The following is a 25,083-nucleotide window of genomic DNA, read 5'->3' on the forward strand; positions in this document are numbered from 1 at the left end:
TAAAAACATTTTGTTGATTATTTTTTCATCACTTGTACTCAGTGTCTGAGGCTTCTCGCTTAAGTGTCCAACAATAATCAGTCGGCATTGATAGACACCATTATTTCTCTATGACCGCAAAGTCCTGGTGAAATCCCTCACCATGATCATTGTTGACAGTGCCAAGATTTGCATTCTAAATGGGAATGCAGAAAGTGAATCTTTTATGACAATGTTGCACTTAATGGTTTTGTCTGTTTGAAGCATATTATTAAACAGCGGCATGTAGTTTTGTGCTCTGTAGTGGTCAAGAAAATTTTCAACAACGTTCTTCAATGCTTTCCATGCAATTTTCTCCAGTCCCACTAGAAGCTCTTCGAATTGCCTGTCATTGACAACCTGTTTGATTTGTGGACCACAAAAATACGTTTCTTCATCTTGGCATCAGTTATTCTGACTTGAATTATGAATTGAAATAACAAATACAGACAATTAAAAAAAAACAGTGAATGATAGGGAAATTTCATAGTGATTTTCATGATCAGCAGTCCAAAATCTATAAGAATGTCGAAAAGTTGTCCTGTGTATTTTAATGATATACAATATCTAATTAAATCACACCTGTCTTTTCTATTTTGTTTAAACCATTAAAAAATTAAAAGTCAAATGGACAGATGGGCTGCTTGCAAAGTCTGAGTAACTTGGTCTGACACAGAATTGTATCACATACCTTCTCTCCCTTGAGGCCTGGATCACCTTTAGTTCCTTTAAATCCCTGCAACCCTTGTTTGCCCTGAAATGAAAATGAAAAAAAAAACTGTTTTTAAAGAAAAGGCAAGACTATTTATCTCATCTTACAAAAAAATCATGAGGCCATACTTAAACAAGGACCACACTTGATTCCCGACAATCCTAATCCTTTGGAGACCCTTGAGATCAAATAATTAAAGTTCAAAGTAAATTTATTATCACAGTACTTATATGTCATCATATAAAACCCCTGAGATTCACTTTCTTGCAGGCATACTCAATAAATCCAAAAAATAATAACCATAATGGAATAATTGAAAGACCGCACCAACATGGCAAGCAACCAATGTGTAGAAGACAATAAACTGTGCAAATGCAAAAAGAAAGAAATAATAATAATAAATAAGCAATAGATATTGAGAACACAAGATGAAGAGTCCTTGAAAGTGAGTTCCAGAGGTTGTGGGAACAGTTCGGTGATGGGGCAAGTGAGGCTGAGTGAAGTTATCCCCTCTGGTTCAGGAGCCTGATGGTTGAGGGGTCATAACTGTTCCTGAGTCTGGTGGTGTGGGTCCTGAAGCTCCTGTATCTTCTTTCTGATGGCAGCAGTGAGAACACAGAACATAGAACACTACGGCACGTTCAGGGCCTTCAGCTCATGAAGTTGTGCCAACCTTATAACCTACTCTTGAGAGTAATCTAACTCTTCCCTCCCACATAGCCCTCCATTTTTCTATCTTCCATGTGCCTATCTATGAGTTTCTTTAAAGCCTCTAATGAATCTCTACCTCTACCCCAGGCAGCACATTCCACATATCCACCACTCTTGGCTCTGATATTCTCCCCTATATTTTCCTTCAATCATTTTTAAAATTATGGCTTCCTGGTCTTACCCATTTCCACCCTGAGAGAAACGTCTCTGACTAACCACTCGACGTATGCCTCTATTCATCTGTTACACCTCTATCAAGTCACCACTCATTCTCCTTCACTCCAAAGAAAAAAGCCCCACCCCACTATAGAATTACAGAATAATTTCAGCAAAGAACAAGGCTATTTGCCCCTTCAAGTTCATTTTGGACCTCTGTGGAGCAGTCTATGACATCTCATTCCCCTGCAGTCCCTTGCTCTGCTCACTTTATACCCACGATTACGTGGCTAAGTACAGTCCCAGCGCATATTTAAGTTTGCTGATGACACCAGTGTTGCCATGTACAAGGAAGGTTAAAAGTCTGACTGAGTGGTGCAACAACAATAACTTCTCACTCATCGTCACTAAAACCAAAGAACTGGTTATTGACTACAGGAGGAGGAAACTGCTGGCCCATGAGCCAGTCTTCAATAGTGAATCAGAGGTGGAGAGGGTCAGTAACTTTAAATTCCTTGGTGTTACCATTTCAGGGGATCTGTCCTGGGTCAAGCACGTAAACGACATTACAAAAAAGGCATGAAAACACCTCTATTTTCTTGAAAACTTTGCTTAAGTTTGGCATGTTACCTAAAATTCTGATGAATTTCTACAAGTGCATAGTGGAGAGTATCCTGGTTGAATCACGGCCTGGTAGGGAAACACCAATGCCCAGGAATGGAAAAGGCTACAGAAAGTAATGGATACAGCCCAGCCAATCAGGGGCAAAGCCCTTCCCACCATTCAGCACATTGACCTGAAGAAAGCAGCTTCCATCATTAAGGACCTGCACCATCCAGGCCATGCTCTCTTCTCACTACTACCACCGGGGCGGGAGATACAGAAGCCTTAGGTCCCACACTACCACATTCAGCAACCATTTCTCCCCCTCAGCCGTCAGACTCCTGAACCAGCGTGAATAAATTCACTCACCTCAAAACTGAATTGATTCCACAACCGACAGGCTCACTTTCAAGGACTCTGTAAATCATATTTTCAGCATATATTTTTCTGTTTTCTCAATTTGTCTTTCACACATTGGCTGTTTGTCAGTTTTTGTTTTTATGTATAGTTTTTCATAATTTCTATTTTATATTTTTCTTTCTCTACAAATGCCTGGAAGTGCGATGCTATTACAGCGCAGCGAGCTCGGAGTTCAGTTCTGGTGCCGTTTTGTAAGGAGCCTCTGGACATCATTCCTGTGGAATGTGTGGGTTTCCTCTGGGTGTCCCGGTTTCCTCCCACAGTCCAAAGGCGTACTAATAGGTTAATTGATCCTTGTAACTGTCCTTTGATTAGGTTAGGCTTAATCAGGGTTGTGGTTGATGGGATGGCCTACTCTGCACTACATCGCTAAAGAAATAAAAATCTCAAGGGAGTATATGGTGACATACAATACTGTGCAAAAGTCTGAGGCGAAGATGCTTTCATAAATAATAAACATCAAAAAATTACTACAAAGAGCAGTATCAGCACAAAACTAAATCAAATCATTATTTAGATTGACTATCCTTTGCCTTTAAAACTCCATCATCTCTCTTAGGTACACACTGTTGTGCAGTTTTATAAGAAAATCAGCTGGTAGGTTGTCCCAAGCATCTTGGAGAACTTGCTACAGTTCTTCTGCAGACTTTGGCTGCCTAGCTTGCTTGTCTCTCCAGTTAGCCCCAGACAGCCTCGATGATGATGAGTTCAGGCTTCTGCAGAGGCCATCCCATCTGAAACCATATAAAAAATCTAGGGTGCCTAAGACTGCATACGTCTGTATATGACTGTGTACACAGTTCTGTATATGTACTTAGATAATAGGTAGGTAGAAGGACGTACTTTATTGATCCCGAGGGAAATTAGGTTTCGTTACAGCTGCACCAACCAGGAACAGAGTACAAACATAGCAATACAAAACCACAAACAATCAAATAATAATAGGTAAACCATGCCAGACGGAAATAAGTCCAGGACCAGCCCACTGGCCCAGGGTGTCCGACCCTCCAAGGGAGGAGCTGCAAAGTTTGATGGCCACAGGCAGGAATGACTTCCCATGAAGCTCTGGCTGAATGTACTCCTGTGCCCAATGGTATAAGTGATGTTACACACCGACGTCGGGTTGGCAGAGGGAGGGATGTACACAACAACCACAGTTGCATGTGAGATTTCCCTTGGCAAATAACATGGCCGGAGTCCAACAACAAAAAGTTCAATATCCGGGCTCAAACGCGTTCCTTGATCGTAATATGACCAGGATTGCACCTGGTAAGTAAATTTATTTGATTTTGTTTCAATTGGCTTTGACCATACCACCATAGATATAGGAGCAGAATTAGGCCATTTGGCCCATCAAGCCTGCTCTGTTATTTCATCATGGCTGATCCACTTTCCCTCTCAGCCCCAATCTCCTGTCTTCTCCCCACATCCTTTCATGCCCTGATCTATCAAACTCCACCTTAAATACATCCAATGACTTGGCCTCCACAGCCACCTTTGGCAATGAATTTCACAGACTCATCACTTACTGGCAAAATAAATTCCTCCTCATTTTCATTTTAAAAGGGCACCCCTGTATCCTGAGGCTATGTCCTCTGGTCTTAGCCTCTTCCATCATAGGAAACACCCTCTCCACATCCACCCTGTCAACGTGCTTCAACATTCAATGAGGCCACCCTCATACTTCTGAATTCTAGTGAGTAGAGGGTCAGAGCCATCAAACGCTCCTCATATGACAAGCCTTTCAATTCTGGAATCATTTTTGTGAACCTCCTTGAACCCTCTCAATGTCAACACATCCTTTCTTAGATAAGGGGCCAAAAACTGCTCCTAGTGAGGCCTCAGCAGTGTTTTATAAAGCCTCGGCTCCAAAGTCCCTTTGCCCCTCAGAATTTTGTATTTTATCTCCATTTAGAAAATAGTTGATGCTTTTATTTCTTCTACCAAAGTGCATGACTATACACTTACCGACACTGCGTTAAATTTACCAGTTCATTTCCCATTCTCCTAAACTGTGTAAGCCTTTGTGACATTTCATGGCTCCAATCACGGAGGTACATGGAGGCATTTTGGAGCCCATGGTAACTATGGCTGAATGAGATCCAACAGGACAACCCACAGTCTCTGAATGTCACCTCGTCAAGTCGGTAATGTAGACTGCTTTGCAAGTGAGACAGCTCCCAACAATAAAAACTTGGCCTTGCTCTAAAAATGGACCGCACTGACATCAAAAATAGGTGTACAGTGGAGGACAAATTGTACTTGTCAATACAATTTAATTTCAGCTTTAGTCATCTTCTTGGAAATATCGTGAGATGGAGAATAAAGGAGACTTTTAAATAATCATGGCCATGACTTTTCTTAGAAAGTGCTTTTCAATTGCTTCTACTCACACATGATTTAAAAAAGACTTTTTCAAATCTAAATCCAACTTTTAAAAACATTTGCAGTATATTTAACTCTGTCATTATATCTGGTAACCCAGTCTGGTGGATGCCGTCTTTCACCTTCCGTCTGAAGCATGGGGTAGTAAGTTCTTGCTTATTTTCAGACCATAAAATACAGGAGCAGAATTAGGCCACTTGGCTCATCGAGTCTGCTCCCCCATTTCATCATGGCTGATCCAATTTCCCACTCAGCCCCAATCTTCTACCCACTCCCCGTATCCCTTCATTCCCTGAGTAATCAAGAATCTATCAACCTCTGCCTTAAATACGCCCAGTAATCTGACCCTCACAGCAGCCTACGGCAATGAAATCTGGCTAAAGCAATTTCTCATCATCTTCATTCTCTGGCTAAAGAAATTTTTCCTCATCTCTGTTCTAAATGGGTGTTCCTCTATTCTGAGGCTGTACTCTCGGGTCCTAGATTTCCTCACCATCGGAAACACCCTCTCCATATCCACTCTATCGCGACATTTCAATACTCGATAGGTTTCAATGAGTCCCCCCACCATTCTTCTGAATTCCTGTGAGTACAGGCCCAGAGCCTTCAATCAGTCCTCATATAGTAACTCTTTTATTCCCAGGATCATTCTCGTAAACCTCCTCTGAACCCTCTCCAATGTCAACACATCCTTTCTTAGATAAGTGGTCCAAAACCCCACAATGCTTCAAGTGAGGCCTTACTAAGTACCCTATCCAGCTTTGCCTATAAACGTAGAAAGTACAGCACATTACAGGCCTTTCAGCCCAAATTTTAACCTACTCAGTATCAAACTAACCCTGGTTAGGCTGCAAACACGGGGAATTCTGCAGATGCTGGAAATTCAAGCAACACACATCACAGTTGCTGGTGAATGCAGCAGGCCAGGCAGCATCTCTAGGAAGAGATACATTCAATGTTTTGGGCCGATACCCTCCATCAGGACTAACTGAAGGAAGAACTAGTAAGAGATTTGAAAGTGGGAGGGAGAGGGGGAGATCCAAAATGATAGGAGAAAACTGGGGGGGGGGGATGGGGCCAAGAGCTGGACAGGTGATTGGCAAAAGGGATATGAGAGGATCATGGGACAGGGAGAAGGAAAAGGGGGGAGGGGGGAAAAATCTCCCAGTGGCCACACATTTTAATTCCACATCACCTTCCCATTCTGACATGTCTATCCATGGCCTCCTCTACTGTAAAGATGAAGCCACACTCAGGTTGGAGGAACAACACCTTATATTCCGTCTGGGTAGCCTCCAACCTGATGGCATGAACATTGACTTCTTTAACTTCTGCTAATGCCCCACCTCCCCCTCGTACCCCACCTGTTATTTATTTATATACACACATTCTTTCTCTCACTCTCTTTTTTCTCCCTCTGTCCCTCTGAATATACCCCTTGCCCATCCTCTGGGTCCCCCCCCCTTTGTCTATCTTCCCTGGGCCTCCTGTCCCATGATCTTCTCATATCCCTTTTGCCAATCACCTGTCCAGCTCTTGGCTCCATCCCTCCCCCTCCTGTCTTCTCCTATCATTTTGGATCTCCCCCTCCCCCTCCAACTTCCATATCTCTTACTCACTCTTCCTTCAGTTAGTCCTGACGAAGGGTCTCGGCCTGAAATGTCGACTGCACCTCTTCCTAGAGATGCTGCCTGGCCTGCTGCGTTCACCAGCTACTTTGATGTATGCTCCTGGTTAGGCTGTCTGCTTTATCGAGGCAGCACAAGAAGTGTAGACAGAGTCCATGGAGGACAGACTCTTTGAAAGTTCATAAGTTATGAGAAGGAAGCTCTTCAGCCAGTGGGTGGTAAATCTGTGGAATTCATTGCTACAGACAGATGTGGAGGTCGAGTTACTGAGCATATTTAAAGCAGTTGATTCATAGGGGTGTCAAAGGTTATGGACAGAAGACAGGAGAAGGGGATTGAGAGGGAAAGTAAATCAAAGTTCGAAGTTCAAATTAAATTTATTATCAATGTACATATGTGTCACCATGTACAACTATGGTATTCATTTTCTTGCAATTGTAATTGATGTCCAGTAACCCTAATAGAAGCAATGAAAAGCCTCACCAACAAGGCTGACAACCAGTGTGTAAAAGACAACAAATACACAAAGAAATAAAGTAAAGGAACAACAACAATAATAAATAAATAAATAAATAATCAATAAGTGTCAAGAATATGGGATAAAGAGTCCTTGAAAGCGAGTCTATAGGTTGTGGAACAGGTAGTGATGGGGCGAGTGAAGTTATCCCCTCTGGGCAGAGAGAATTCGGTTCAAGAGCCTGATGGTTGAGGGGTAATAACTCTTCCTGAACCTGGTGGTGTGCGTCCTGAGGCTCTTGTACCTCTTCTCTGATGGCAGCAGTGAGATGAGAACATGACTTGCGTGGTGGGAGTCTGTGATGATGGACTCTGCTTTCCTGCGACAGCGCTCCGTGTAGATGTGCTCATTGGTGGGGAGGGCTTTACCCGTGATGGACTGGGCCATATTGAATAATTTTTGTAAGATTTTCCATTCGGGGGCATTGGTATTCCCATACCAGGCTGTGATGCAGCCAGTCAATATGTTAGATGTCCTGCCATGATGGAATGGTGGAGCAGACTTGATGGGCCAAATGGCTTAACCCTGTGGCTATGCTCTTATTTGAAAGTTGATTGAATGGGTGAAATGGAAGTATAAAATGGCACTATGCTAATTTTCAAGGTTTTAGGTTAAGGTGGAATAGGTTTGGGTATGTGTTATGCCTAGATCGTTGCCCAATTCAGTTCCGAAATTATCCACACAACATAGTGATGCAGTTAGAAAGAAGGCACGACAGTGGCTATATTGCGTTACGAGTTCGAGGAGGCTTGGTAGTACACCAAAGATTTGCAAATTTCTACAGGCATACCGCTGGAGGCATTCTAACTGGATACATCACTATCTGGTGCGGAGGGGCCACAGCACAGGAGCAGAAACAGCTGCAGTAAGTTATAAACTCAGCCAGTTCCATCGTGGGCACCAGCCTCCCCGGCATCCAGGACACCTTCAAAAGGTGATGCCTCAAAAAGGCGGCGTCCATTATCGGGACGTGCCCTCTTCTCATTGAGGAGTTACGGGAGCCTGAAGACACACACTCAAGGCTTTAGGAACAGCTTCTTCCCCTCTGCCATCAGATATCTGACTGGGTGATGAACACATATACACTACACTAATATATATAGCTTTTGTACTGCTTACTTAATTTAATTTTTAAAAACATATTTTATATTGTAATTTATAGATCTTTTATTTATCTGTATTTTAATATACTTCTGCATAAAACAACAAAGTACAAGACACGAGAAAATCGGCGGATGCTGGAAATCCAAAGTAACATGCTCAAAGTGCTGGAGGAACTCAGCTGGCCAGGCAGCATTGATGGGAGAGGATAAACAGATGACGTCTCGGCTGATCCCGGAGTGGTTCCCAATAGTGCTGGGAAATGTATGGTGATGCATTTTGGTAAAAGGAACAACAGTGTAGATGATTATCTAACTGGGGAGAAGGTTCAAACATCAGAGATGCAGAGGGACTTAGAAGTCCCCGTGCAAGACTCGCAGAAGATTAATTAACAGGTTGAGTCTGTGGAAAAGAAGGCAAATACAACGTTGGCATTTATTTCAAGCGGAATAGAATATAAAAACAAGGAGATAATGCTGAGTCTTTTATGAGACACTAGTCAGGCTGCACTTGGAGTATTGCCAACAGGTCTGGGCCCCATATCTCAGAAAGGATGTGTTGTTATTGGGGAGAGTCCAGGGGAGGTTCATGAGGATGATTCCAGGAATGAATGGGTTAACATATGAGGAGTGTTTGGCAGCTTTGGGTCTGTACTCACTGGAATTTAAAATAATGCAGCGGGGGTGGGGGGTGGGGATCTCATTGAAACCTACTGAATGTTGAAAGGACTCGATAGGGTGGGTGTGGAGAGGATGTTTCCTATGGTGGGGGTATCCAGAACTAGAGGGCCCAGCCTCAAAACTGAGGAGTGACACTTTAGAACAGAAGTAAGGAGGAATTTTGTTATTTTAGCCAGAGAGTAGTAAATCTGTGGAATGCGTCTGCCACAGACTGCGGTAGAGGTGTATGGGGTTGAGTGGGATCCGGGATCAGCCATGATGGAATGGCAGAGCAGACTCGATGGGCTGAATGACCTGATTCTGCTCCTACGTCTTATGGTCTTATGATCGTGACCTGATGAAGGGTCTCGGCCCGAAACATCAGCTGTTTATTCTTTTCCATAGCTGCCGCCTGGCCTGCTACATTTCAGGATGTACGCCAGTGATATTAAAACTGATTCTGATTTGGAAAGTGCAAGGAAGAGACCTTGTCTCTGTGGGGTCTGTGCATGGAAACACCTATCAACACGATTGTGGACAGGAAGATATCATGGCGGCAATATGATCACACAAACATGGCTCTTGGATCGCCTGCTGCTGTCGAGCAAATATAACAGCACTTTTTGTTGGTGCTGCAAATGACTTGTTGAAAATGATACTGTAATTGATACAGAGTACATTCCCGGCTTTGTTGCTGCTGCCTGAAGAATCACTTTCATACAACTGCTTGGCTATTTCAGGTCCTAAATTGCGAGTCCATAATCATACCAAGATCAGATCGAGTGAGAATGACAGATTTCCTTTCCTCAAAGGCATTGGTGAATAAGATGGCTTTTGTAGCAATCAGTCTGCTTCACTCTTACCTTCACTCTCTTCAGGAAGGAGGTACAGGAGCCTCAGGACCCACACCATCAGGTTCGGGAACAGTTATTACCCTCCCAACAATCAGGCTGCTGAACCGGATGACAGAGTTTAACGCATCTTCACTTGCCCCATGAGTAAATGGGTTTTGAGCCCCGATCCCTGAGTGCTGGCACTGCCAACCCATTGCACTAACCCCCACACTACTGTGCTGCAAGGAGAATAAGCTACACGTCTACAGGTTCATCCTGTCCAATAATACATGAAATAGGACCGAAACTACTCCTGAACACATCTACACGGAGTGCTGTGGTGATGCTCTCTTCTCACTACTGCCATCAGGGAGGTGGTACAGGAGCCTCAGGACACACACCACCAAGTTCAGGAACAGTTATGACCCCTCAACTATCAGGCTCTTGACCAGAGGGGATAACCTCACTGAACTTCACTCGCCCCATCACTGAAATGTTCCCACAACCAATGGACTCACTTTCAAGGACTCATCTTATGTTTTCAATATTTATTTGTCTATTTGCTCATTCACCTATCTATTTACTTATTGTTTTTTTTTCTTTCTTTCTGTATTTGTACACTTGTCTTATGCAGGCTGGTTGTCCCTTTCATTGATTCTGTTACGTTTCTCGGATTTATTGAGTATGCCCACAAGGAAGCAAATCTCAGGGTTGTATACGGTGACATATACAGTACGTACTTTGAACTTTTCCCAGATTTACTTAAGTAAGTTTAAGTTGCTGAGTATTGAGGGGAGGTTTGAACCCATGTCTCTCAGTCTTTAGTTCAGGCTTCCAGATTCCAAATCCAGAAAAGTTCAATGTTCAACATTCAGATTCACTATCTAAGTGTATATAGTACTATGGGCTTCATTTGCTTGCAAGCACTCTCGGTAGAACAGAGATGAATAGTAACAATCAATGAAAACTCCAAAGAAAGACTGACAAACCGAGCAAATACAAGAAGAAACAAGGAACAATAATAATAAGATCACAAGACCAGAAGATTGCGGGAGCAGAATTAGGCCACTTGGCCCATCTAGCCTGGGCACAAATCATTTTTTCAGTATTATTTATTTACTTATTTTCCTAGGAACCTATCGAATGGTGAAAGGCCTTGATAGGGTGGATGTGGAGAGGATGTTTCCTATGGTGGGAGAGTCTAAGACCAGAGGACACAGCCTCAGAATAGAGAGGCGTCCTTTTAGAACAGAGATGGCGGAAAGTGGTGAATCTGTGGAACTTGTTGCCACAGGCAGCTGTGGAGGCCAAGTCTTTATGTATATTTAAGGCAGAGGTTGATACATTCTTGATTGGTCAGGGCATGAAATGATACGGGGCGAAGGCAGGAGATAGTGACTGAGAGGGAAAGTGGATCAGCCATGATGAAATGGCAGAGCAGGTTTAATGGGCCAAATGAACTAATTCTGCTCCTATATCGTATGACCTTAACACATACAATCTTCTGTCATCTCATTTCTCTTCATCTAACTCTATCAATGCCACAGACAATTCAAAACCTTAAATATGCTTTACTTTCTTCAACAGGCCTTTAAACAGGATAGTCACTGCTACCTTGACTACCTCTTCTATGTTGTATCTCCTGTTACCTTGGATGTGTCTGCTTTCCCAGCACAATTTAATTTATTTTTTCCCAACACAATTTATTCCCAGCACAATAACAACTTCTGTAATTGTTATATGGTTATAATTTCCAACACTGTGAAAGAGGCCCTTTGTTGGTTGAGGTCAACCATGAACATTGCATCCCAGCTGAGTGTGAAAGCCTTTACCCAAGCCAGGGAAGTATGATATGGAGAGCAGGCTGTTGCCTATGTAGTAGGCTTCCCCGCTCAATGCAGCTGATGAATCCAAAGGAATGGCAGAGACTGACGCAGTTTGCCACTAGTGGCGTCTCAGGAGTTGTCAGACTGCGTTGAACTCAATGTTGCACTACTATAGGGACTGCAGCTCCCTATTTTCCTCAAGGATTAGTCCAGAAGTGCCTATAGCAGCGGAGGTTTGAGATCAGAGTTTTCCTTCTCCTAGATCAGCTGCCAACCACGGCTGATGAGGCCCATTGGCCTGTCACTACACAGCTAGCCATTACCTCTTCTGCTGTCTTATCTCCTGGTTTCCTCTGTTTGCCAATTTGATTTCCAGGTCATCAGACTACCAGTGTTGATTCAGTAAGAGTGACGTGGAGCAGAGAACACTACAGCGCAGTACAGGCCCTTTGGCCCATCGTGCTGATCCTTTAACCTGCTCTGAGATCAATCTAACACACAAGGTTCTAGGGGAACTCAGCTGGTCGGGTAGCATCTATAGATGGGAATAACCAGTTGACATTTCGGGCTGAGACTGCCTGATTTGCTGAGTATTTTGTCTGTTACTCTAGATTTTCAGCATTTGCAAATTTTCTTGTGTACAATCTAACCCTTCCCTCCCACGTAGCCCTACATTTTTCTATCATCCATGTGCTCATCTTACAGTTCCCTAAATGTCCCTAATTTACCTGCCTCTACCACCACCCCTGGCAGTGTGTTCCATACATCCACCACACTCGGGGTAAAAAGAAAATTACCTCTGAGATCTCCCCTGTACTTTCTTCCAAATGCCCTAAAATAATAATGCCCCCTCATTGTAGCCCTTCCCACCCTGGGAGAAAAATCTCCGGACGTCCGCTCTACCTATGCCTCTTAATGTCTTGTACACCTCGATCAAGTCACCTCTCATCCTCCTTCACTCCAAAGAAAAAACCCGTAACTCGCTCAACCATTCCTCAAACGATGTGCTCTCTAATCCCAGTAAATCTCCTCTGCACCCTCCCTAAAGCTTCCACAAGCTTCCCATAAAGTGGTGAGCAAATTGAACAGCAACTGAGTATATTCTGTGTCACCACATTGGTCGTCAGCATACTGCAGTTCAACTTTTGCATAGTGACCGGCATACTTACAGGCAGTCCATCTTTTCCAGGGGCCCCCTGTAATGACAGAGCAGAGTTAGAAAGGGGTCCTCATGGGAATAAAAGAGAAAAGTTAAGCCTCATTGGCTTGGACCACAGCTTGAACATCAGTAGATCTTAAACCAGAGCAGCACACACAAAATGTTGGGAGAACTCAACAGGTCAGAAATTGATATCCATGCCACCAGGTTGAAAGCAACCCGGCATGTAATATAAGGTGTTCCTCCTCCACCCTGGGTGTGTTCTCATCTTGGCACAAGAGGAGACCATAGACTGACATGTTAGAACGGGAAAGGCAATCAGAATTAAAATGTTTGGCTACTGGGAAATTCTGTTTCTGGGGGGATAGAGCGGAGATGCTCAACAAAGCAGTCCCCCAGTTTACGACAGGTCTCACCAATGTAGAGCAGGCTGCATCATGAGCACTGGACACAATAGATCATCCCAGCATGTCCACAGGTGAAGTGTTGCCTCACCAGGAAGGAGTGTTTGGGGCCCTGAATGGAGGTGAGGGAGGAAGTAAATGGGCAGTTATGGCATGAATGGACATGGATATGGAGGGAACAATCCCTGCGGAAAGTGTGGGGAGGGCAGGGGTGGAAAGGTAAAGATATGTTTGGTGGTAGGATCCCTCTAGAGTTGGCGGAAGTTGCAGAGGATCATGTGTCAGATGCAAAGGCTCACGGGATATTAGGTAAGGACAAGAGGAACTCCATCACTGTTCAGGCGGAGAGAAGATGAAGTAAGCATGGATATTTGTGAAATGGAGGAGATGTGGGTGAGGACAACATCAGAGGTTTTACATTTTGTGTGTGTGTGAGAGAGAGAGAGAGAGAGTGAGCGAGCATGTGTGTGTGTGTGAGTGAGTGTGTGTGTGTGCGTGTATGTGTGTGTGTGTGAGTGTGTGTGTGTGTGTGTGTGAGTGAGTGTGTGTGTGTGTGTGTGTGTATGTGTGTGTGAGTGAGTGTGTGTGTGTGTGTGAGTGAGTGAGTGTGTGTGTGTGTGTGAGTGTGTGTGTGTGTGAGTGTGTGTGTGAGTGAGTGAGTGAGTGTGTATGTGTGTGTGTGTGTGAGTGTGTGTGTGTGTGAGTGTGTGTGTGTGTGTGAGTGAGTGTGTGTGTGAGTGAGTGAGTGAGTGTGTGTGTGTGTGAGTGAGTGTGTGTGTGTGTGTGTGTGTGAGTGAGTGAGTGTGTGTGTGTGTGTGTGTGTGTGTGAGTGTGTGTGTGTGTGTGTGTGTTGTTTTTCTGAGTATTGTGGGCATTCTATGCCAACACCAGAATGTGTAGTGACAACTGGGGACTGCCCCAGCAAGCCTTTAGGTTGTATTGGTTGTTAATGCAAATGACACATTTTGCTGTATGTTTCGATGTACATGTGATAAATGAATCTGAATCTGAAACCTGAACTGTTTATTCCCCTCCATAGATGCTGCCTGACCTGTTGATCAGGGTTCAGTTAAACAGAAGAAAAGGCGAGGAGCTGAGAAAAGCCCATGGTTAATTCACTCACCACTTTTCCATCTTTTCCAGGTGGACCGGGGGGACCAGCTGGTCCTCGTGGGCCAAATTCAGCAGGATGACCGTTCTTGGGGGTCCAGGGAATCCAAGGATGGCCAGCAGCTCCAGGGATTCCTTGTTCACCCTTCTGACCCTTGACCCCAGGCAATGTCACTATGTCTTCATCCTACGGGTAAGTCAATAAAAACACAAGATAGGGTGATATTGTAAGAAACCATTTTAAGGTGATTGGAGGAAAACGTTCAAGATTCAAGATTATCTATTGTCAACTGTAAAGGAGGGCAAAATGATTGTTACTCCGATCCGAGGCGGCACAAAAAAAAAACACAATAAGCATGAAGAATGCAATACAAATGGTAAAAAGACAATAAAAATAAATATAAAAGCAATCTATACTGTAAAACACAATGTACAAGTAACTGTTACATGCTCAAGTTACAAAGACACCACAGTAACACTGCAGTTAGCACGACACTATTAAAGCTCAGCGCGTTACGGAGTTCAGCTTTCAATTCCAATGTCCTCTGTAGGGATTCTTCATACATCCTCCCTCTGGAATACATGGGATTTCCCCAGGTGCTCCAGGTTCCTCCCACAGTCTGAAGACATACCAGGTAGGTGAACTGCTCTGTGATTAGGTTAGGCTTAAATCAGAGTTGGCAGGGGTTGCTGGGGTGGCTTAGCTCAAAGGGTCAAGAAGGGCCTACTCTACTCCTCATTGTACCTTTAACAAAAAAACAATTAAATATAAATACTGACTTACTGTACGTATGTAGGTGGTGTGGATATGGAATGGGGCAGATTTAGGCCATTCTGCCCATCAATTCTTTTCTGCTATCCCATCATGGTTGATTTATTGTCCCTCTCAACCCCGTTCTCCTACCTTCTCCCTGCCTTGATGCCCTGACTAATGAGGCTTTGGTGGGGGCGGTTAAAGCGTGGGCATGTTGATCAGTCTGACAGCTTGGGGGAAGGAACAGCTTATGAGTCTCATGGTCAGAATCAGAATTAATATCACCAGCATATGGCGTGAAATTTGTTGTTTTGTAGTAGCAGTACAATGTAATACGTAATAATAAAAAATATAAATTGCTATATATATATATAAAATAAAGTTAAATTAAATAAGTAGTGCAAAAATGTAGTGAGGTAGTATTCATGGTTCCATGTCCATTCAGAAATCTGATGGCAGAGGGAAGAAGCTGTTCCTGAATCGGTGATTATGTGCCTTCAGGCTCCTGTACCTCCTCCCTGATGGTGGGAATGGGAAGAGGGTGTGTCCTGGTTGATGAGGGTCCTTAGTGATGGATGCTGGTTTTTGATGCATTGGCCTTTAACGATGACCTGGATTCTGGGGAGGCTGGTGCCCATGGTGGAGCTGACTGAGTTTTGTCATGGTCGGGTCCGTGAAGCCTGCATTCCGGTTCACGGACCAGTCCATTGATCCTTATTCCAGATTTTCCGGTTTTCCCTTGTTCTGTTGATGCCTTAATTGAGGCACATGATTCTCATTTTGGGCTGGCTACGTAAACAGCCACACAAAATTCTCTGCAGATGCTGGGGTCAAAGCAACATTCACAACACGCTGGAGGAACTCAGCAGGTCGGGCAGCATCCGTGGAAATGATCAGTCAACGTTTCTGGCTGGAACCCTTCGTCAGGTGACTGATCGTTTCCATGGATGCTGCCCGACCTGCTGAGTTCCTCCAGTGTGTTGTGAGTGTTACAAAAACAGCGCCTGGGTTCAGCTTCAGTTCCTGGACTGTACCCTTCCCTTCTCCTTCCTCCTGTAGCCCTTGCCTGCTACCTTCACCTGAAGCCTCATCTGCTGCCATTGCCTGAAGCCTTGTCTGCTACCTTGCTTGTGTCCATGCCTCCGCTAGGTAGGTCCGGCCGTTTGCCGCTACCTTGTGTTGGGTACTGTCTCTGTGTCCATGCCTTCGCTAGGTAGGTCCGGCTGTTTGCCGCTACCTTGAGTTGGGAACCATCTCTTTGTGCCCTCGCCTCTTCTGGGTAGGTCCGGCCATTTGCCACTACCTTGAGTGGAGATTTGTCTCTCAGTGTTCTGTGTATGAGTCCCGGCGCTAGGTCCTGCTCCCTAGGAGGGATCCTGTCTCTGTGTTCCATGTTCCTGTTCTCTCACGACCAAGGCTCTGCATTCCTGTCTCCCTCGACCAAGTCAAGGCTTTGTTTTCTCATCCTGTCCATGTGCCTCACCCAGCCCAGGAGTGCCTCGCCCAGCCCAGGATTACCTCACCCAGCCCGGTGCTGGGGTTCCCTTGTCCTGTGCTGGGTTTCCCTCGACCTGTCCAAGAGTCTCACGTCCAGTCCTGTTGCCACTCCTTGTCCTGTAGCCACGCCTTGTCCTAACCTACATCCGGGGTCTGAGCCTGAGTCAAGACCCAGGTTCTAGGTCCCTGTCCAGTGTCTGGCTGGGAGTCCTTGTCCAGGTTCCAAGTTCATAGTTCCTCGTCCAGGTCCCCGCTTCCCTTGCTCTCTTGACAAACCTAGTCCTGTTCCTAGTACCTTGGTGTCTGTGTCTTGCATTTGGGTCCGCTCCCAGCGCCCCACTTATGACAAGTTCACAACTTTCTGCAGGGCTCTGTCCAGTAAATGATGTTTAGGGGAAAACATCAGAATCTTCATACACTGAGAGTGGTTGGTGCGTGGAATGCGTGGCCAGGGGTGCCTACCCATCACGTACAAAGCCTTCCCCACCACCTGGAGATCTGCACAAGTGGTATGTTGACCTTTATTGCTAAAGGACCTGAGCACAAGACTACAGAGACTTTCTATAATTATACAGCCCCAGGTGATACCTGAAACAGGTCTGGACTCGCTACATCTGGTTCATCACACATAAATTACTGGAGGAACTATAGAAATCAATAAGCAGTTGACGTTTCAGGCTGAACCTCTCCTTCAGGACTGGCCCGCTGTGTTCCTCCAGTACTTTAGTGTGTGTGTTGCTCTGGATTTACAGTATCTACACACTTAGTTGTGCTTGTAATGTTCCTCACCTTGATTTCTGAGATGGAAGGTTTGTCATCTGAGGACGGCTTCAGCCAGGGGTTCCCAACCTTTCTTTATGCCATGGAACCTTGCCATTAACTGAGGGGTCCACAGACCTCAGGTAGGGAACCCCTAGTTTAAGAGACTGGCCCTATGTTCTCTTGGGTTCTGAGGAATGAGAGAGGATGTGATCTAAATGTTATAAAATTCCTGTGGAGATTGGCCGGGTGGATGGATACAGATCTGGTATTTTCTCAGGCTATCAGGGTCTGTAACGAGAACACCGGCTCATAATGAAGAGATGGCCTTTCAGGAAAGAGTCGAGATTTCTTTACCCAGAGGTGCAGAGTCTTTAAAATTCTCCACACACAATGGGCACGACACTCAGTCAATGATTATATTCAGGACAAAGACTGTTAGTTTTTGGAAATTCTGGGAATAAAAGGACGTGGTGTTAGTGCAGGAAAGTGACATAAAAACACTCATAAATACAAGTAATTCTGCAGAAGCTGGAAATCCAAAGCAACACACACAACATGCTGGAGGAACTCAGCAAGTCAGGCAGCATCTATGGAGGGGAATAAACAGTTGACATTTCGGGCCTGTTGAAGTGTGAAATGTCAAAGTAAGTATATTATCAAAGTAAATTTACATCACCATATAGTACCTTGAGATTCATTTTCTTGTAGGGATTTACAGGAAAATAAAGAAATACAGTAGAATTTATGAAAACTATACATAAACACTGACGACAACCCACATGCAAAAGAAGACAAAATGTCCAAATACAGAAAAGAAAACAATAGAAATCGCAAATAAATAAATACTGAGAATAGGAGTTGTAACGAGTCTTGTAAGTGAGTCTGTAGGTTGTGGAATTAGTTCAGTGTTGCAGTGAGTGAAGATGGTGGGGGTCTTTGAGGATGGATGTTGCTTTCTTGTGGCAGTGCTCCCAAAGGAACTCAGTGGTGAGGAGGTTTGACAGTGCCAAGACCCTTCATATTGAATGTTGGAGCAGGACTGAGAGTCTGAGTGAATGATACCTTTCCCTGAACTCCTGCCCAAAACTGCCCGCTGGCCGCATGAAACCTGGACTATCTCTGTCTGCTGCAATTCACTCAAAGGCTCTGAAACCTGGCCTTCTACAGTTAAACATTAACACAGCCAAGGCTTTGTAGCTGTGGGCAGGTCAGATTCCTCAGGAAGATGTAACATGTTCAAAGAGATCTTATCAATAGGGAATACCAAACCAATGCCTTATGGTCCAGCCCAACAGTCTGGAGCACAGTTCAACCTCCCGCAGACTGCTGTTATAAATAGCTTTGTCTTAGTCGGATGGGGACTGAAAGGAATGGTGAAAAACAACATGCAGAATTTGGGAACCATGCACTTCACCAGTCAATATTCACCTTTGTAACCATGGATGGGGATAATCTGAACAATCACATGGGTTAAGCAATGAACTTTCATGTTCTCTTCTCACTGCTACCATCAGGCCGGAGGTACAGGAAATTTGAGTCCCACGCCACTGGGTTCAGGAACAGTTATTGCCCCTCAACCATCAGGCTCCTGAACCAGTGTGGGTAACTTCACTCACCCCGACACAGAACTGATATCCACAATCCAGAGACTCACTCTCAAGGACTCATTGAGCAATACTGGGTCAGTGATGCTCCTAGGGTCAGTGCTGAACTTCTTAGAGGGACAAGTGGCGTATAGCCACACAAGGTTGATGCTACAATTCAGCATTATTTAATTACTATTTTTAATACTTACACAGTTTGCCTTCTCCTGCATGTTAGTTGTCAGTCTTAGTTATTAATAAATTCTGTTGTATTTCTTAGTCATAGAAAAGCACATCACAGAAAAAGGCCCTTTGGCCTACACCAAACCATTTAAATTGCTTACCCCCATCAACCTGCATCGGGAGCATAGCCCTCCATGTCCTACTATCCATGTACCTGTTCAAACTTGTCTTAAACATTGAAATCAAGTTCGTGTCCACACTTGCACTGGCGGCTCACGTCACACTCCCATGACGCTCTGAGTGCAGTAGTTTCTTCTTGTGTTTCCCTTAAATTTTTCACATTTCACCCTTAACTCATGGGCTCTGGTTGTAGTTCCACCCAACTTCAGAGGAAAAAGCCTGCTTGCATTGACCCTATCTATACCCCTCATAATTTTGTATGCCTCTGATTCCTGTCTGCAAGAAAGTGGATCTCAAGGTAGTATATGGTGACACAATGTCCTTTGATAATAAATTCACTTTCAACTTTATTTACAAAGCGGCATGGGAGTACCTGGAATGAGCTGCTAGATGAAGTGTTTGAGACAGGTACAATTGCAACTTTAAAGAGGCATGTGGAACAGTGGATGAAGGGGAAAGGGCTTGGAGGGTTATGGGCATCTGGGACCAGTAGGGAGGGATGCTGTGGTCAGCATGGACAATGTTTGGTATAAGGAACAAGCTGCCAGAGGAAGACGTGGAGGCCAAAGCAAGTCTAATGCTTAAAAAATGGTTTGTACAGTATGTGGATAGAATAGATGTGAGGGAATATGGACAAGAGCAAAAGCACCTTTATTGAATAAACCCCCAGCTCCCCTCTTGTAACCCAATCCTTACTTTCCTTCTTGGGTGATAAAATTTCAATTTTCATTTCACAGCGCCATCGAGGAGGAGGAATGAAGCAAGAAGCTGGGAGGTGATAGGTGGAAAACGTAAAGGGCTGAAGAAGAAGAAGGAATCTGATTGGAGAGGAGAGTAGATCATGGGAGAAAAGGAAGGAGGAGGGGTACCCCCAGAGGGAGGTGATGGATGTGAGGTGAAGACATGAGGTAAGAGGGGAACAAGAATGGGGAATGGAAAAAAGTGGGGTGAGAAATTACCTGAAGCTGAGAATTTGATGTTCATGCCATCTTATTGGAAGCTACCCAGAAGGAAATATGAGGCATGGTTCCTCTATTCTGAGAGTGACCTCATTGTGGAAGTAAAGGAAACCATGGACTGTCATGTCAGAATGGGAATGGGGATAGGAAGTCAAACTGAAATGGGTTTCCTTCCCTTGTGAATTCAACAACACGATTAGAGAGCTTCCTGTAGACTTTTCTCTCTCTCTGTTTGCCTTTCTAGATGTGTAACAGCATTAACAAGATTCTTGTTAAAATCTTTAGGAGGTGTTGGAAGTTGATACTAATTATCAGAATTTGTTTCTCCAATGCAAGCTGTGACTGTGCCTGTAATGATGTCATCTTGTGTCTCTAATAATGGTGTGATTTTTAGCCCAATGCTTATATTCTCACTCTGAGTCATAAGTTCGTCGGTTTCAAATCACAACTAAAACTCAATCATCATGAAGAATATTTGAAATGGACTGGGCACAAGATGAGAAGTTAGGGCAACTCCACCATCAAGGCAGCACTTCATTGGATCCCTGAATGACAGAGGAAATGCGAGAGTCTTGAGACAACTTGGCACTGTACATGAAGGCAGAAATGAGGACCCTGAACCACACCTGGGGCACAATAGAGAAGGTAGCCAAGGACAGACAGAGATGGAGGGCCCTCATTGCTGCCCTAAATACCAGCGGTGCTACAGGCAGTAAGTAACTGACACTCTGGTGGGCTGAACGGAGGAAGCACTGGACAGAGAAACCGTGACCTGTGCTTGTCTGCAGGGGAAGACAGCAAAATTCAAGTTTATTTCTACATTGAAACACACAGTGAAATGTGTTGTTTGTGTTAACAACGAACAGACCTGAGAATGTGCTGGGGGGGCAACCCACAAGTGTCACCAGATGATGTTGCATGTCTGGAAAGGCAAATGGAGAGAGAGAAATCTACAGGAACCTCTCTAATCGTGTTGCTCAATTCACAAGGGAAGGAGACCCATTTCAGTTTGACTTCCCATTCCCATTCCAATATGTCAGTCCAAGATCTTCTCTACTGCCACAGTAAGGTCCATGGTCTCCTCTAATGCCATAATGAGGTCCACTGTTTCTTCCAATACTGCAGTGAGGTCCACGGTCTCCTCCACGGTTACAATGAGGTCCATGGTCTGCTCTAATGCCACAGTAAGGTCCATGGTCTCATCTAATGCTGCAATGAGGTCCACTGTTTCCTCCAATGCCACAATGAGGTCCACGGTCACAATGAGGATCATGGTCTCCTCTAATGACACAGTGAGGACCATTGTCTCCTCTAATGCCACAATAATGTCCATGGTCTCCTCCAATGCCACAATGAGGTCCACGGTCACAATGAGGATCATGGTCTCCTCTAATGACACAGTGAGGACCATTGTCTCCTCTAATGCCACAATAATGTCCATGGTCTCCTCCAATGCCACAATGAGGTCCACGGTCACAATGAGGATCATGGTCCCCTCTAATGCCACAATGAGGTCCATGGTCACAATGAGGATCACGGTCTCCTCTAATGTCACAATGAGGACCATGGTCTCCTCTGCTGTCAGAATGAGATGAAAATCTCTGATGGATGCTGCTTTTTTATGACAGTGTTTCATATAGATGTGCTCAATGGTTGTGAGAGCTTTACCAATGATGTACTGGGTCAAATTCACTATCTCAGATTAATAGAGCATGAAAACAGGCCCTTTGGCCCAACAGGTTCATGCTAACCACAGCATCTCCCTGCTAGTCCCAGTAGCTAGCATTTGGCCCATAACCCTCCAAGACAACAATCCCTTCCATGTATCTATCTGAAACCTCTTACATGTATTTCCTTTGACCACTTCTCTGGCAGCTCATTCCAAGTCCTCATTAAACTCTAGGTAAAGACTCAGGACTCTCTTAAACATTTCTCATCTTATCTTGAATCTCAGGTGTTGGACCTTGGGGTAAGAGCTATGATAATAGAAACATAGAAAACCTACATCACAATACCGGCCCTTCGGCCCACAATGCTGAGCCGAACATGTATTTACTTTAGAAATTACCTCGGGTTACCCATAGCCCTCTATTTTTCTAAGGTTCATGTACTTATGAAGCAGTCTCTTAAAAGACCCTATTGTATCTGCCCTCACCACCATCGCCATCAGCCCATTCCACGAACTCACCACTCTGCATAAAAAAACTTAACTCGACATCTCCTCTGTACCTACTTCCAAGCACCTTAAAACTGTGCCCTCTCGTGTCAGCCATTTCAGCCCTGGGAAAAAGCCTCTGACTATCCACATGATCAATGCCTGTCATCATTTTGTACACCTCTATCAGGTCACCTCTCATCCTCCGTCACTCCAAGGGGAAAAGGCCGAGTTCACTCAACCTATTCTCATAAGGCATGCTTCCCAATCCAGGCAACATCCTTGTAAATCTCCTCTGCACCCTTTCTATGGCTTCCATATCCTTCCTGTAGTGAGATGACTAGAACTGAGCACAGTACTCCAAGTGGGGTCTGACCAGGGTCCTATATAGCTGCAACATTACCTCTCGGCTCTTAAACTCAATCCCATGGTTGATGAAGGCCAATACACCATATACCTTTTTAACCACGCAGTCAACCTGCTCAGCAGCTTTGAGTGTCCTATGGATTCGGACCCCAAGATCCCTCTGATCCTCCACACTGCCAAGACTCTCACCATTAATACTATATTCTGCCATCATATTTGACCTTTCAAAATAAATAACCTCACACTTATCTGGGTTGAACTCCATCTGCCACTTCTCAGCCCAGTTTTGCATCCTATCAATGTCCCGCTGTAACCTCTGACAGCCCTCCACACTATCCACAACACCCCCAACCTTTGTGTCATCAGCAAATTTACTAACCCATCCCTCCACTTCCTCATCCATGTCATTTATAAAAACTGCAAAGAGTAGGGGTCCCAGAACAGATCCCTGAGGCACACCACTGGTCACCAACCTCCATGCAGAATATGACCCATCTACAACCACTCTTTGCCTTCTGTGGGCAAGCCAGTTCTGGATCCACAAAGCAATGTCCCCTTGGATTCCATGCCTCCTTACTTTCTCAATAAGCCTAGCATGGGGTACCTTATCAAATGCCTTGCTGAAATCCATATACACTACATCCACGGCTCTACCTTCATCGATGTGTTTAGTCACATCCTCAAAAAATTCAATCAGGCTCGTAGACACGACCTGCCCTTGACAAAGCCATGCTGACTGTTCCTAATCATATTATACCTCTCCAAATGTTCATAAATCCTGCCTCTCAGGATCTTTTCCATCAGCTTACCAACCACTGAAGTAAAATTCACTGGTCTATAATTTCCTGGGCTATTTCTACTCCCTTTCTTGAATAATGGAACAACATCCGCAACCCTTCAATTCTCTGGAACCTCTCCCGTCCTCACTGATGATGCAAAGATCATCGCTAGAGGGTCAGCAATCTCCTTCCTCACCTCCCACAATAGCCTGGGTTACATCTCATCCGGTCCTGGTGACTTATCCAAATTGACGCTTTCCAAAAACTCCAGCACATCCTTTTTCTTAATGTCTATATGCTTAAGCTTTTCAGTCTGCTGTAAGTCATTCCTATAATCACCAAGGTCCTTTTCTATAGTGAATACTGAAGCAAAATATTTATTGAGTACCTCCGGTACCTCCTCCAGTTCCATACTCACTTCAGGATATCGTGGACGCGATCAGAAACATCCCGGACCCTGGCACCTGGGAGGCAATCTACCATCCGTGTTTCTTTCCTGCATCCACAGAATCGCCTGTCTGACCCCCTAACTATAGAGACCCCTATCACTGCTGCCATCCTCTTCCTTTCCCTACCCTTCTGAGCCACAGGGCCAGAATCTGTGCCAGAGGCACAGCCACTGTTGCTTCCCCAAGGTAGGCCATCCCCCCCAACAGTACTCAAGCTGGAGTACTTATTGTCAAGGGGTACAGCCACAGGGTGCTCTCTAGCCTCTGACTTCTACCCTTCCCTCTCCTGACTGTTAGCCACTTAGCCAGGCCCCAGTGTGACTACCTAACTATAGCTCCTCTCTATCACCTCCTCACTCTCCCTGACCAGATGAAGGTCATTGAGCTGCATCTCCAGTTCCCTAACACGGTTCCTGAGGAGCTGTACAGAACACCGGCCCCACAGACATACTTCCTATTCCTATTCTTCACAAGTAACTTACCTCAGCTCAACTTGCTATTGCCAAAGCCCCATCTAAACCTTCCTACTCTGACTCCCTCTACTCTCACCCGCCCTATAAAGCTGTCTTCTTTTAAAATTCTTCCCACTGGTCTAACTTGCAGATGCCCTCACGCCTGCGCAGTCATGTCTCGATCAAACCGCTGAAGAAAAAGACTCTCTCCTTTAAAATTCTTCCCGCCGGTCTAACTCGCTGATGTCCACGCACCTGCGCAGTCGTGCCTCGATCATCCACCTTATCCACACCCCTATCTGAATTACAGAGTCATAGAAAAGTACAGCACAGAAACAGGCCCTTTGGCCCATCTAGTCTGTGTCGAATCATTTAAACTGCCTACTCCCACTCACCTGCACTGAGACCATGTCACTGCCATCCATGTACCTATCCAAACTTCTCTTAAATGTTAAAATTGAGCTCACATGCATTACTTGCGCTGTAGCTCGTTCCACACTCTCACCACCCTCTGAGTGAAGAAGTTTCCCCCTCAGGTTCCTCTTAAACATTTCACCTTTCACCTTTAACCCATAACGTCTAGTTGTAATCCCACCCAACCTCTGTGGAAAAAGCCTGTGTAGGTCACCCACACTCCAGGTAATAAAGATTCAAATTCATTTATTAGTTTATCACACGTACAGCAAACCATGCAGTGAAAAGTGTTGTTTATGTTAACAATC

General features: G+C 44.7%; 1 protein-coding gene across 2 annotated transcripts in view; it reads right to left on the bottom strand.

The window, feature by feature from the left end:
- Positions 1-25,083, bottom strand: part of LOC140194776 (collagen alpha-1(XV) chain-like) — a 333,668-nt gene that overhangs the window by 131,727 nt on the left and 176,858 nt on the right. For both annotated transcript variants that reach the window (XM_072252059.1, XM_072252067.1), the window contains exons 8-10: positions 14,256-14,429; positions 12,739-12,765; positions 710-772 (exon numbers count right to left, since the gene is read on the bottom strand). In XM_072252059.1, the coding sequence (XP_072108160.1) occupies positions 710-772; positions 12,739-12,765; positions 14,256-14,429 (264 nt within the window). The remainder of the gene's footprint in view (positions 1-709; positions 773-12,738; positions 12,766-14,255; positions 14,430-25,083) is intronic.

The sequence above is a fragment of the Mobula birostris genome, chromosome 1 (assembly GCF_030028105.1).
Source record: "Mobula birostris isolate sMobBir1 chromosome 1, sMobBir1.hap1, whole genome shotgun sequence".
NCBI classification, from domain to species: domain Eukaryota; kingdom Metazoa; phylum Chordata; class Chondrichthyes; order Myliobatiformes; family Myliobatidae; genus Mobula; species Mobula birostris.